The following is a 14880-nucleotide window of genomic DNA, read 5'->3' as shown; positions in this document are numbered from 1 at the left end:
CTTCTACACTTACAGAAATCATACATGCAGATGAGTAAACTATGTCTTGCAGATGTAAATGAAGACATCAAATAGACGTTTGTGTGATATCAGTGACCAGATTCTAACAACAGTGCTTGAAGTGAACCTTTTTGCTACCTCCATAAAAAACAGTACAAAATAACCCCTCTCCTAACCCTAAACCTTAGTTTTATCACAGCCACGATAAAGATTAAGAGACTTTACCTGATTAAATAACAGATACATTGAAAACCACGTGTTGTGGTTACATAATTTCATACATTTACTTTAAATTACCTTGCTGGTATTTTTATTAGCATCTATATTATCTTATTTCTACATAGAAAAATGTTAGAACGAAAAATGACGACAATCTTGTTATGATTTTGTGGTCTTAACATGAAAATGTCAGACAGATTTATATTTCACATAAAATATACTTATTTTCTTTCACTGTAGATGTAATGGAAGTGGAAGAAACATCAGTATCAGAAATATCTTCTGGTTGCTTGCAGACTAAAAATACTTCATGTCCAAAAAGAAGTAAAAAGCAGCTTGTGAGGCACAAAAGAACTCACACTGAAGAAAAGGCTTTCACCTGCCCTCAGTGTGAAAAAAAGTTTTAGAAACAAAGGAAAACTTGCTACTCACATGATAATTCACAATGGAGAATGCCGATACTCAATAGCATCTGTTTGCACTTTGCAGACGAGATGCACTGTCCGACACATGCACTCTCAGCTCCGCATGCTCTCTCGTCACATGCACTCTCAGCCGCGCATGCGCACTCGTCACATGCACTCCCAGCCGCGCACATGTAGGTCAAAAATTCTGTGTAAACGACTTAAAAAGAACTTCCTGTTACAACCGTATAAAAATAAAAACGTATTTCACGAGGTGAACTGTAAGATTCTATTAATAAAACGTGAAGGTTACTTCTTTTTAAGAGTACCATGAAGACTGGTGGGTCAAGGCCAGGTATTTATTATAATTATAGCTGAAATACATTAATGAACATCTACACTAATAATGTCCGATTATTTTGGGAAATATTGGGAAAATACATTACTAAATAAAACCTTTTCTTGTACACATATTCTTCCGGATTAAAAATATAAACAAACATACATATATACATAAATGACTCATTCTACAATAAACAGGTCCTTGATAATCAATGGTTTAATGATAAAGTTTTATTATGTAGACATACATTATATATATATATATATATAAATATATAAGAGCAGGACAGTCGCGTCTGTTTTTGCGAAATTGCTTCCGTATAGTTTTCAATGCATATGTGGCATTACATATCATGGCATTGTCAAACAATGCTCCATCCTCCATGCACATTATAAGTGGAAGCTGAACTGAGCCAAGAAGATCCCCAGAGTTCTCCAAGCACCACTGACTGGCAGTTTGTAAGATCCGTCATGACACGCTCTTAAGAAACAACAATGCAGAAGATGATGAACCAAGATGATGGAGACTGAACCACCTGCTTCTCCGATGCAAACTCACAGATGAAAAGATTGGTTTCATCTACCCTAAAAAGCAAATATAAATTTTAGTTACCTTTAGGACTAACTTTTTAAGGGTTACTGGTACTTTTCCTGAGGAGTTACCTGAGAAGTTACCTGTCCGTCAAAAAGGCTCTTCCTGTTAGTTGAGAAAATACAGCACAAGTTTACCAAGTTAGTCATGACAACATGCCATTTTAACCTTATGATTAGTATATGCTTTTACCTGAGAGATTTCGTCCAACTTCCTTTTTTGCAACCTAAATACAGGCTGCTGATCACCTCTTATGAAGACTTTAGACTCCTCTGTATAGTGGGCAAACATTTTTCCATGCCTGGACAAAAGTGATTGAATATTGAATGTTAGATAATTCCTTTCTCATAAAAGTTTTAAATATTCAAAATAAAAATAATTCCATACCGGTCCAGACTAAAGTTCACCATTAACATTATGCACCACCATTTCCTCAGCTCTACCATGTCCTGCTGCTCAAAACATAAAAGTCAATGCCCTTTGTCTCAAAAAAAGTCTCAAAGTTATTGAAAACTGTACTAATACTTACAATTATATAGTCAAATGGGGCATCCAGCACAATGTACAACGCAGACTATAAATGAAAGAGAGGTCAGTATTATGGCAAAATAATATAATATTAATTACAAACATAATGTACATCTTATCATCAACATAAACACACCACAGTCGTTGCCATATGATTGTACTGAGGACCCATAAATATAATGAAAGGAGGGAATAAGCAAAATTTAATAGAAAGATAGATACATATGACTAAAAGAGATGGATGATTGGGATAGATAAATGGACAATACGATACGATTTAGATAGATAGATTTGAATAGACAGACGGATATATGGATGGATAGATAGCCAACCTGCAAATCAAGGCCGTTTTTTTCAGTCAATTTTACGGGTGTTATCTTTTGTGCAATGCCCCTGTCAACAAATGCAAAAAAACAAATACGAAAATAATAATTGCTGTGTAGAAATATAAGGCTGTACAAGCTTATGTACTGTATGCACAAGGTTATTGAATATATAAATAATCTGAATATTTACTCTCTCCATATCTATCTCTAAATGTATTTATATTCATATCATTATTTACATACAAACATATAAAAACATACATATACCCAAGTTTTGGCTTAAGAACAACCTTTCCACATCAATATCTACAACGTGTCTCAAATTGGGGTCAGATACTCTGGACACTTATAATCTTTGAGAACAAAGTTTTTGTTTGAAATAAAACATAATTTATTACACAAAGAAACGTGAAGCATTTAAGAAATAATAATAAAAAAATCGTAAATAAATCGGATCGTGAGCTGAGTTAATCGTTACATCCCTATATTTTATAGACTTCAACGTCATATTAAATAATGTTGAGAGTGACCCTTCTCAGATTAACAGAGCTCTGACTCTTGAACAATCATTTATCTCTGATCCACAACCTACGGTACATGGCGCTAATGCTCGAGTTATGAATGGGAGCCGCCGTCAAACTTTAAGTAGGTATGATGACAACATTTCCAAACACCCCTAAGCTCAAAATGGATCACATGACTAGACAGAGCTGAAGATTCCCTTTACGACCAAACCTGCATTGTGAAAATCAGTTGAGGATTGCGAAAGTTATGATATTTATAATACCGAGGAATATAGTCAAATTTATGGTTGTAACTTCCTTATTTTATCAGATATTTGCATGAAATTTGAATAGAAGGTAGAATTTTGTTAGTTCTTTCAAATGAAATCATGAAAATATACTGTTTTAGCTGGAATGGGCATCAGACCCATGGTACCTCACTGAAAACAAATAAAATTAATAAGCGTTCATTCATATTCATAAACATTTATTTTGAGAATACAAGAGAAAAAAACAATACACATGAAAATTAATTGTTAATTCATATTAATACAACACACATTCATTGTCATTCACAAAAGGATCTTGTACACTGCGGCTACTGTACAACCAAGTCATCCAAGATGACATCTGCTGCCATCGCATAGATGGACACATCATTGTCATGGGCATCAAATTCATACCCCTCCCCACTCATGGCCCAGTAGCCAAGAGTGAATTTCTTATTTTTAGCATGGAAACTTTCAATTTTCCCATTGAAAATGACCCTGTGCCACCCAAGTCCCATGCATGACATACAAATGCCTCCACCCCTCTGCCACCCAACAACTCCTTGATCAAGCTCATTTTTTCTTCTGAAAGTTCTGGAAATGCTTCCTTGATCATGTCTGCACCTAATTCTTCAATCTTTTTCCCTATCACTTTCCGTTTTTGTTTGCTTCTCTTTTTCTTTCTTTTGTGGCTTGACGTTTGTGCAATTCCTCCTGCAGCTCTCCTTGGTTCTTCCGCCTCTTTCTTCTTTGTATTACACCCAGCCTCACTCCCTTCCAGATTACCAGCTCTTGTTCTTCCTTGTCTAAACTGTCCAAGTAGTCCACAGTGTAGTTTTTCAGTGCTTGCATTTTACAGGACAAGTAGCAGATGGTGGACTTTGGAGCGTTCTTCTTCAACGCACTAAACATCCCCATCAGCTCTTCAGCATCCATGTTGTGTGATCTCGCTGAGGTTGTCTCTTGTTTTAGTTTCTCCGTCACAGCAAAGTATTGTTGATACTGCCTTTTAAGGACTAAAATGACCGCTCTCAGACAGCTTTCCATCATTTGAGTGAAAATGACTGTGTCTTTTGATGGTTGTTGCAACTACTCAAGGATTTTGTCTGAAGCATTCAGCTGATTTCCAAAGAGGTCTGTTGTGCGAGTGAGGAATTCAGCAGGCGAGTGTAATGTTATTTTAAGTTTCTGCACGGTCTCTTTGATAATTTCAATACTCTCAATGTAGTCAGTTTGGTCATCTGCACCAGTATAGAATTTGGTCATCCAGGGCCCAGTCAGAAACTTCCCAAGCAAACCCAGAACTTGCATTTCAACCTGTCCAGCTGTAGAGTTGAAGTCTTCCAGTATTAGATTAGATTAGATTCAACTTTATTGTCATTACACATATACAGTATGCTCTTACGCAGGCTTCCACAGGATTTTCCTCCACTGAGATATGACTTTGGTGCAGTATGATGACTTGAGAATATCCCACATATATGGAAAACAATGTGCAGTCGATTACCTTTGTAGCATGGTATGAGCCCGAGAGGTCTTAAAGCCACGAGGGTCACCCTTGCCATCTATGTACCTCATTTTATTCTTCTGAACCACAATGTTGGCCCAAATGCAGTCTTTCCCCTAGATTTTCCCAGTAATCCCCATGGATTTCTCGATCTCCTTCAGAGCACTCTTTGTTTTTGAAACGATTGTTTTTAGAGGATGAAGGTTGCAATCCAGCTCTTTCAAGGCCTTGTTCCAAGATGCACAGACTAAACGAATGGCCGCATGATTGGCAGCACAGCGGTCAGTGAGCGTGTTTGATATATTCTCTATAATTTTTTGAAGAATGATTTCGTAGTCTGCCTCAAAAAAATGACAGTAAACATTTGCAAGGTTAATGATGGAGTCACAAATATGATCTGGTAATCCTCAGCAGTGCCTCCTGGAAGTTCATCTACAGCAACAACATAACAGTTCTCTTTGGTGGTGAAATGTATGCTGTTTAAGTGGATTCCCTCCTGTGTGGATGCATCAAAACCCAGGGTACAGTGCGAGTTCACTAAAAGTGCTTCGGCAGTCTGTAGGTCACTTATTGCCCCTAGTTCTCTGGTCATGGCTTCCACAGTAGCCCTTTTTGGCACATCACTTAAACTAATTTTGAAGCGCACCCCAAACTTTTTAATCAAATTGTGGATGTTGGCAGTGGGCACCTGATTGGATATCGCATCAAACACAATCAATCGCATTTCATTTGAGTATGACTTTGCATCTGCTTTTGTTAGCATTTTTCACTTTCCAAATCCTGGAATTGTTCTCCCAAAAGAAGGTTTTCGACCTGAAGATCATGAATCTCACTGTCCTTTGAATTAATTCTTTCTTCTAATTCGCAGCATTTTTCTTCCACATCATCACCAGCTTTTGATTTGTCCTCTCGCCTCATGTGTGTAAGGGATTTCTTCAGGCGCATATGAGTTCTTGCTTTCACTTTGTATTGCTTTTTTATTTAGCAATGGTTTCAGCTTCATGTGATTTCAACAGATTTTTCAAGTCGGATATTTGCTTTTCTCTTCTTTTCACTTTCTGATTAAGTATCCTTATTGTTCCCTTATTTTTCTGCCGTGCTATGAGTGTCTTAATTGTCAGGTACTTGGTTCTCTGCATCAGCAGATGTTTCTGCCTCATGTTTTTTAGAGACTCCTTATATCTGGTACAAGAAGGACAATTGGTCCTAGAAACCTGCCTTGTCTTCAAAGGACTATGTTTCGGAACTTGTTCAGCAGAAGGAGACTTTGCACGGGGAACTGTGATGGTAGTAAAGATTCCACAAAATTTTCGGCTACATACTTCTTCAAATTGATGAAATTCTCGCTCATTAGTTAGCTTTCTGTATTTTGTCAAAGTTTTTTCAAAAAGCAACTTCACTTTAGTTTTCGCCTGATCTTCTGTCATTTCCGGTATGTATCTAATAATTTCTCTTGCAGTTGCAGTTCTGCTGGAATTTCCAGCTGTGATGTAAAGATAGAGAATATGTCCAATTTGTATAAAATGAGGAGATGGTACATCGCAGTACTTCTCCAGGAGGTGCTGTCTGGCTAGACCTGGCTGTGTGTTGGGCATCTTTCTCCTTTTCATAATTAGCTGTTAAGACATAACATAAATTATAAGGCTACCAAAGCCCCTCAACTGTACATACATTTATTAACACTGGATTTTTTTAACATAAGCAGCACCACCAGAAGCCCAATAAACATGGAGAATCATCTTAAATGTTTGTAAATCTATATAATCTACATGATTAAAGAAAATTGGCATAAAATGTTCTAATCAACATGGATTATGTGTTGCAGGATACTTTGGATAAAAGAGAAAAACTAAATTAGCAGACAACAAGCAAGCATAACTTTATGATCACAATCAGAGATCCAATGCCACTTTTAAATTTTGTGCACAGATTCAGCCAGAGGTTACATGAAAAAGTGCACAAAAGAACTAAATAATATTATGCTTGTTCACTTTGTCATATCCACATTGCACTTGCCCAGGCCTACTGTCATATCAAGTGTTCTTAGCCTATTCATTTAGACAGAGTTATAGGCTAGTCCTCAGTAATCTAACTCGAAGTGATGTAAACTATGTCACAATTTTGACAAGCATGTCAGAAAAACCATGATATACGTATCAAACTACATAGCATCAGTAATAATTTCAAGAAAAACACCGTCAGAGTGAGATGAATACAGACGATGTTTTTTTCCTTAGAACGACGCCTGCAGTACATTCGCTAATCTACCCGCCACAAATGTGACTACACAATTTCCGCGATTTAGTTAAATTCTTCTCCACCATGGATTTCGATGGAATTTCGTCAGTTACAAGATAAGACCTATGTATTTAGGTCCATCTACCTTTCAGTAGTGTTCAAAGCTTAAATGAAGCCCACCGACCGGTTGAACGCAACGCAAACTTTCTGAGAGCCGCGGTGAAAACATGAAAGTGTCCAACGCTTCAGGGGCTTGCACTCGATGTAGTTACCATCGTATTCAGGAAACACATACTCCCACCAGGCGGCCAGGAGAAGATATTTTTGAGACAGAATGTTCGCCGCGAGTGGTTGCCATGTCATCATACCTACTTTTAGGAGCGTCTGAAAACGAGTCAGTAAATTCGGACACTCGGTGCACTGGAAACGCCGCGGGCGCCATCTTGTGCCGAGACGCGGGAATTCATTCAGCTCGCGGCTTCACGATAGATGGCTAACCGTGAGTGTGCATCGGTTGTACCGTCGTTATTATGATAATATGATGCATCATGGGATTGAATGAGTGCACTCAATAATGTCCACTATGAATTCGGACACCTCTAAAAACGGATGTCCCCTCAAATAGTGCACTACATTAGGGTTTAGAGGACTATTTCGGACACAGCACATATCTATGGTGGAAATCCACTAAACGTTTGTTTGCCAAACGCCATAAAAATCAAAAGAAGAAGAAGAAGAAGAAGAGACTGAAACCAGGGATACTACTGGACATCAATGCTTTCTTAAAGAAGGTTAGTGCATTGTAAACATGTAAATGGCATTTTATTAGTACGACCCGTATTTCTACTTTCCATTCTGTCCGCGTGCGCGATTAGTTTTGTTTATTTCCTGTTTAAAATCTAACGTTAATTCATACCGATTCAATAAACGACAACAGGGGTTTCAGACTACTCCAACAACCGCGTTTATTCAACGAGTGAGTAAACATGTGAGTTTACTTTTTAATGCACACGAACGCACTTCACTAAATACACATCAATACATTTGTATATTTTCTTTTTTTATATTATAGCTATTTAAACACTGATACAGTGTTGATTTACATTGCAAAGCTTATATATATATATATATATATATATATATATATATATATATATATATATATGTTTATATAATGTATACATGTTATATAAATAACATGTATATATAAATTATTGCTGTCATTTCTTACATGTGTTGGCATTTTTGTTGGTAAATAAACTGGGAATGTTGTGAGGCCCCATTAAAAATCTCTAAATTAAACCGTAAGCTATAATGTTTATTAAATAGATTTATTTGTTTGACGAAATGAAATGCTGTTTTTGTGATGTGTGTGTGATTCAGAAAGACAGATTAACCTTTTGATTTTGACAGGTCTGTTTCTCTGAACCACAAGATTTACACAGGAGAAGAGTGCAGACATGAGTAACACAGATCCATGCAGAATAAAATATGAAGATACTGCAGAACAAAGAGGTTTGTGTTCATACTAGATTCATTATTAATGATCGCAAGAAACAATCACAACAGTTTTGTTAAAGTTTTGTGTTCTAAACATGTACTTTTGTTTCATTTTAGATGTAATGGAAGTGGAAGAAATATCAATATCAGAAATGTCTTCTGGTAGCTTGCCTGCAAAAAATACTGATCACATGAGAATTCACACTGGAGAACGCCCATACACATGTCTTCAATGTGGAAAGAGTTTCACCAACAAAAATTCTTTTTACATCCACAGGAGAAATCACAACAGAGATCCGCCACACACGTGTCCACAGTGTGGAAAGCGTTTCACCACCAAAAGTAATCGTGATGTCCACATGAGACATCACACCGGAGAGCGGCCATACACATGTCCTCAGTGTGGAAAGAGTTTCACACACAAACACAGTCTTAAAAATCACATGATATCTCACACTGGACAAATGCCATACACATGTCCTCAGTGTGAAAAGGGTTTTCCAAGTAAAGGAAGACTTACTTTACACATTGAAATGCACATTGGAGAACGTCTGTACGTTTGTCCTCAGTGTGAAAAGAGTTTCAGACGTAAAAGTGATCTTGAGGAACACATAAGAATTCACACTAGAGAGCTTCCATACACCTGTCCTCAGTGTGGAAAGAGTTTCGTGAGGAAAAATAATTTTAAAAACCACATGACGGCTCATTCTGGAGAGCGGCCGTACGTATGTCCTCAGTGTGGAAAGAGTTACACAACCAAAAGTCATCTGAATGACCACGCGAAGATACACTCTGGAGAAAAACCACACGCCTGTCTTCGGTGTGACAAGAGCTTCACGAGAAAACAAAGTCTTGAAAACCACTTGACAACTCATACTGGAGTGCGGCACGCATGTCCGCAGTGTGAAAAGAGTTTCACAACCCAAAGGTATCTTAATGTCCACATGAGAATTCACACAGAGGAGCGCTCATAAGCAAGACTTACACAATGCCACTAGGATTGCACATTAAGATTGTCTTTACAGATGTGAGTCTTCGAACGTTCTGTTCACACAGCAGCTCACAGCTGAAAACTGTCTGTATTCTGTTCCTGTGTGACTCCTGTAATCACAGTGATGGACTTTCATATGACTGGTAATCTTTTAATGGACTTGGTATTGCAATTAAACTTGTGTAATTCATACACAGACAACGATAATAAAAAAGTAAAAGCTAGCACACGTGCGTCTGTTATATGTCTGCTAAAGATCTGCTGAGTTAAAACATCTACTAAACAGATGAGAAAGAGCAATTTAAACCTATTCTCAAAATAATAAACATCATCTAGATGTCTATTTGACGTCTCTGAGATTGCAGATGAGTAAACTATGTCTTGCAGATGTAAATGCAGACATCTAATAGATGTTTGAAAGATGTTTGTGTGATATCTGTGACCAGATTCTAACAACAGTGATTAAAGTGACCCTTTTTGCTACCTCCATATAAAACAGGTCTAACCCCTCTCCAAACCCCAAACCTTAGTTTTATCACAGCCAAGATAAGAGATTAAATGACAGACTAGACGTGATTAATTTTTTACATTTACTTTAAATCACCTTGCTGCTATTTTCCTTATTAATAAATGTTGGATGTTTTAACGACTGAAAAAGCAAAAAAGTTCCAATCACTATGAATTGTTTGTTTTTGAAAGAATGTTAGTAATGTTTTCTGTAGTTGAGCTGTTGTTTACGTTCAGCAATTGCAGCTCTGTACTACACAACCACAGACTTGAATTGAACATAAATTCGTATTCTTATTTATTATATCATAATTACAAAGAAAAGCCTTACAGACAGTACGCACCCAAGATACACCATACATCTTGTGTCATCATGAAAATGATCAAAATAAATCACTGGTTTATAAATACATAAAACAATTTGTGCATGATAATTTTGTGATACATTATGTGTTTACAAGTGAAGAGCTCTTTTCCAAAACGCTACAAATCCATTTAAATAGTTTTCATGAATTTTTTTGTTTACATAGACCCATAAATTTTGTTAATATTAAATTGATCCTGTTAAAATGGTCTATTGGCTCAGTCTGAACATATTGAAGAATGATTGTTAAATGAAACAACAATATTGTTGATTATAAATTAAAAGTTGTTTTCGAAACAAACAAGAGAACATGCAACATATGACATCAGGGAATATAATCAAATAAATGCAAATGCATGAAATAAATAAAAGCCAAATAAAATAAATAGTAACAAATAAATGGTAAATTAAATAAATATTTTCAATTTCATGTTTCAATATTGTCCACCACATAAAACATATAATTAAAAAATAACACATACAAATACCACTAACGAGCGAATTCTGATTGGTCGAGAGGACATATCGCATTTAGGCTAAAAACAGGGTCAGAGCTTTTGGAAAGGAACTGCATCTACTAGTACATTTAAAAACAAGAAAATATAGCGATTTGGCATTAAAGCACAGTACAGAGCAAAATGGCATGACAAACTCATTTTTTATTATTTAATTCAAGTATTCTCTCTGCACTCTCTCCCACTCTATGATTGTAACAGATGAACCTTGAAGAATATGAAACACAGGGTACAGCGCCTCAGTAAATGACGTCTCGAATTTGAACATGAGGGTCATTGTTGTAGTGATGTTATAGAATGACAGAGTTCCTGCATTATGATCCAGATACACTCCGATTTTAGAGGCCGCAGTGAGAGGTGTTCTTACTTTATCATGAATAAAACCAAACTGCTTCTGATAATAGCCAAATCTCCAGGATATTTTGTTAAAGCCGAGTCTGGAGCTATCAGTCCTTTACGATCAATTCCCTTATAGCAAAGTCCAACAGCCCACTTACTACCACTGCACTCAACTTCCCAGTAACAGCGACCACACAATGCCTCTTTACACATGATGGAACTCAAGGAATCGAATCGCTCTGAGAGATAACTAAAGGAGTGATAACTACGGAGTTGGTCTTCACCTGTGCATGATATCCTTCTATTCAAATCTGACAGGAAGAGACGTTTGTGTGCAGTGTTTGGATCCACTTGAAGTTGACAAAAATCTGCGGAGGAAAATGAACTCAAACTAATATTGAATGAACTGCTGTAGTGTTTTTTTTCCACAAGATTGTAGATCACATGCACTAATATTTCTCAATTGAGATGTTTGTGTTAAAGAATCAACAGATCAACTTACACTGCAAAAAATCCAGTCGAGTCTTTGGTTCTGGAGGTTCTGCTAAATGGACATGTGACACTAAAAGACAATCAGAAATGAGCCTCTATTGTTGATTTGTAAGTGTAATTCTACATGAATGAAAACACAGCACAACAAACCCTTATGAGATATTTTGTCTGTTTCCTTCTGACAGATCTTTTCCAAAGCCTCTTTGAATCCTGAAATTGAAACGCTTTTACATGACACATGAGAGCGCTGAGTGATGCTGGGAATGTCTTCACAAGTGGGTAAAACACACACAGACTGAAAACCCTGCAATAAGATGAATTATTAACACATTATCTGTCAAGTACAAGAGACGTTCTCCTCAAATAAACAAATGAAGTTTTATTACCTCAAGAAAATGGACTTGGTTTTCTGTCATTAGAAGTTCCTCAATCTCCGTCTTTTTTTGTCTGAGATCTGTCAGCTCCTGATCCATCTGTCTGTGAAGATCTTCTGCTCGATCGGTCTCTGCTTTCTCCTGAGCGACGATCAGATCGTTTATCTCTGAGCATTTTTCCTCAAGAGAGCAGATGAGCTCAGTGAAGACCTTCTTACAGTCTTCTACAGCTTCTTGAGCTGAAATCTGTTAGAGAAAGAGAACCACGATCAGAGCAACATAAACCATATCAAAACCTAAACAGATATTATTCTATGATAACCGATGTTGGTCTCAAAACAGCTTAATTTACAGTATTGCGGATTCCATCTGTTTTCACTGAATATTCAAGAAGGAAAAACCACACAAAATACGCGAATGCAACTATCCTTTTATTAAAGATTTTGTATTAACACCTTGTTCCCTTAAATGGACACAGGACTGGTTGTAAGACCGTTGGTCTGAAAGTGGCCATTGTGAGAATCTGGATTTTTCGTCCTGTCCTCTACAAATATTGCATCTGTGTTCAATACAAAATTCATATATCATATGATTCATTCATATTAGTATTAGCTTCTATTCTTATAATATGTGCCTTAATGTACTGTTGTTTAACTTCGTTGAGAGTTGTAATCGTATCTTATGCTTTCTTATGCTGATATGAGTATCTGTTGGACTCCATCTCAAGGTTCCTAATGATGTCAAGGGACAATTGTTTTGATACTGTAATATTAAGTATGTATATTGAATACGTGCTTTGTGATATCATATCTGATTTTTCGCAGGAGGAATAAGAATGTCTGGTGATTTTCCACTCTGGTGATTTTCCATGACAAATGCTACCTCCTGTTTCAAGCTTATAAATATTGGTCCTTAATAAAATAAACTTTGGACTCTGATTGAACTGCACTTATATGTGTCTGTGTCATGCTTGGTTCCCAGGATCCTGAAACTCTGTGTTCCGTGGACTAGATTCTTCAACCGTAGAATATTGTTTAGACAAGGGGACATAAGAAGTTTACATTCTAACACTCACTTTAGAAGACTTCACAGCCTTGCAGAGTTCCTGCTGACCTCTCTCTCGATCATCGATCATCTTTGTGCATGTCACTTTTGTCTGTTGTAATACTTCCTTGAGAACGTAAACATACAAAGACAATATAAAAATAATGAAAATTACAAATAAAGTGAATACGAGTTTGATATTAGTAGGCGACACTGTGATTCTCAACCGGTTTGGACAAACCGTGCTCCTGGGTTTTACCTTTTTCTTCGTCCATTCAGATTCCACAGATACCACACTGTGGCCTTTATGATTATCAACACACGAGCAGCAAATGCATTGATTGTCATCCTGACAGTAAATCTCCATTAGTTTTCCGTGACGTTCACACACGTTCTCTTGAACTTGCGTGGTGGCTTTGACCAGTTTGTGCTTCATGAAGACAGGAGACTGATAGTGAGGCTGCAGGTGAGATTCACAGAAAGAGGCCAAACACGTCAGACAGGACATGACAGCGCTGTTCTTCTCCGTCGTGCAAACGTCACACTCCACACCGGAGTTCTCCTGAGAGCATGAAGCCGTGTGCACAGACGTCTTCTCCAGCTTCTCCATCATCTCAGATAAAAGAGTGTTTTTCTTCAGCAGAGGTCTCTCATTGAAGCTCTCTCTGCATTGAGGACAGCTGTACGGCGGTCTCTGATCCTTCTGATCCCAGCAGTCATTAATACACATCAGACAATAACTGTGTCCACATGGAATAGTCACGGGCTCCTTCAGAGGATCCAAACAGATCGAACACAAGAACTGCTCGTGATGTTCACTGTCTGACATTTCTGTTATAATAATGTTAAAAACATTACTGTTACAGATGCCTCTTATCAGTTTTGGCTATATTTACATTGTTATATTTAAAAGTAGTTTGTATACTTTTTGTGTGTGATTATATAAAAGTACAACGCTTATGCTTTTCTCATTCACAACTTCATCCTGGTGGAACATTCTTCCTAACTCAGTCCCAACCACACCTCTCACAACATTCAAAATACCTCTCTTCTGTGAACATTTGACAGACAAATTATTTAAAAAAACTAACTATCTCTCTTTCTCTCAACAGGTATTGTTCTGGCTTTTGCTGAAACTAGTATCTTGGTATTCGCACCTTTTGTATTATTGCTCCTGTATGAACTATCGCTTATTGCTCACTGAACTCTCTGTAAGTCACTTTGGATAAAAGCGTCTGCTAAATGACTAAATGTAATGTAAATGTACCCATTTCCAAGCATCTATTTTATTTCAGTATTCTGAAACTTTTTCGTTTACGGTTTGTAAAAATGTCTTACCTCTAACGACGTTTCGTCGGAAATCACGTCAGCAAGAGTTTGTGTTAGTAGAGAAAAGTTTCTTTTTCATTCACTTCCTCTCAAGTATACCTGGCTGATGTGCACATGGGGGAGGAGCTGCTCCGCCCTCAACACATCCCATTGGTTACAAGGAAATGACGTTGAAACCAGGAACTGAGGTTAAAAACATTGTTGTTCTTAATTCGGTGCGTTCAAACCGATTGTAATATAAACTCTATATTTATTTATTAATATAAATTGTATGAATACAAACTTAATACAATGAAAGTTACTTCAGGGGAAGTGTTTCAAAGTATGTCGTTGTCTATGGATTTATTTACCGTCCTTTACTTGTTTTTATTTAATATTTTTATCATTATTAAAATTAAATTATTATCCTACCTTTTTTTCTATTACTGTTATTTAATACAGGGATTTTCAAATTGTGATCCGGGGCCCTCCAGAATGTTCTAAGAGAAAACTTTAGA

The 14880-nt window shown here is 36.9% G+C and overlaps 2 protein-coding genes and 1 long non-coding RNA gene across 3 annotated transcripts; 1 reads left to right on the top strand and 2 right to left on the bottom strand.

Moving 5' to 3' along the window:
• Positions 1 to 1314: 1314 nt before the first annotated feature.
• Positions 1315 to 7212, bottom strand: LOC130428620 (uncharacterized). The gene is made up of 7 exons (XR_008907490.1): positions 7074 to 7212; positions 2418 to 2478; positions 2087 to 2131; positions 1945 to 2009; positions 1750 to 1858; positions 1629 to 1662; positions 1315 to 1550 (listed from the first exon to the last, which is right to left on the bottom strand). It is a non-coding gene; the product is annotated as an uncharacterized LOC130428620 (long non-coding RNA).
• A 369-nt stretch (positions 7213 to 7581) lies between these two features.
• LOC130428614 (gastrula zinc finger protein XlCGF8.2DB-like) lies at positions 7582 to 10058 on the top strand. Its single transcript, XM_056756790.1, has 3 exons — positions 7582 to 7719; positions 8342 to 8443; positions 8546 to 10058. The coding sequence occupies exons 2-3, from the start codon at positions 8389 to 8391 to the stop codon at positions 9400 to 9402; spliced, it is 912 nt and encodes a 303-aa protein (XP_056612768.1). The 5' UTR covers positions 7582 to 7719; positions 8342 to 8388; the 3' UTR covers positions 9403 to 10058.
• A 142-nt stretch (positions 10059 to 10200) lies between these two features.
• LOC130428605 (E3 ubiquitin/ISG15 ligase TRIM25-like) lies at positions 10201 to 14509 on the bottom strand. The gene is given in 8 exon segments (XM_056756777.1): positions 10201 to 11255; positions 11258 to 11512; positions 11647 to 11706; positions 11787 to 11940; positions 12023 to 12256; positions 13086 to 13181; positions 13314 to 13885; positions 14393 to 14509. Coding segments are annotated over 7 exon segments (1668 nt in total). The 5' UTR covers positions 13884 to 13885; positions 14393 to 14509; the 3' UTR covers positions 10201 to 10956.
• Positions 14510 to 14880: the final 371 nt, after the last annotated feature.

Source organism: Triplophysa dalaica, chromosome 9 (genome assembly GCF_015846415.1).
Source record: "Triplophysa dalaica isolate WHDGS20190420 chromosome 9, ASM1584641v1, whole genome shotgun sequence".
NCBI lineage: Eukaryota > Metazoa > Chordata > Actinopteri > Cypriniformes > Nemacheilidae > Triplophysa > Triplophysa dalaica.
This window is presented reverse-complemented; position numbering and strand designations above follow the sequence as displayed.

Excerpts from the sequence above, each read along its gene's own strand:
- LOC130428614 (XM_056756790.1), top strand. The coding sequence starts at position 8,389 with ATGAGTAACACAGATCCATGCAGAATAAAATATGAAGATACTGCAGAA. Across the intron at positions 8,444-8,545 it reads AGATACTGCAGAACAAAGAG|ATGTAATGGAAGTGGAAGAA; the intron begins GTTTGTGTTCAT and ends GTTTCATTTTAG.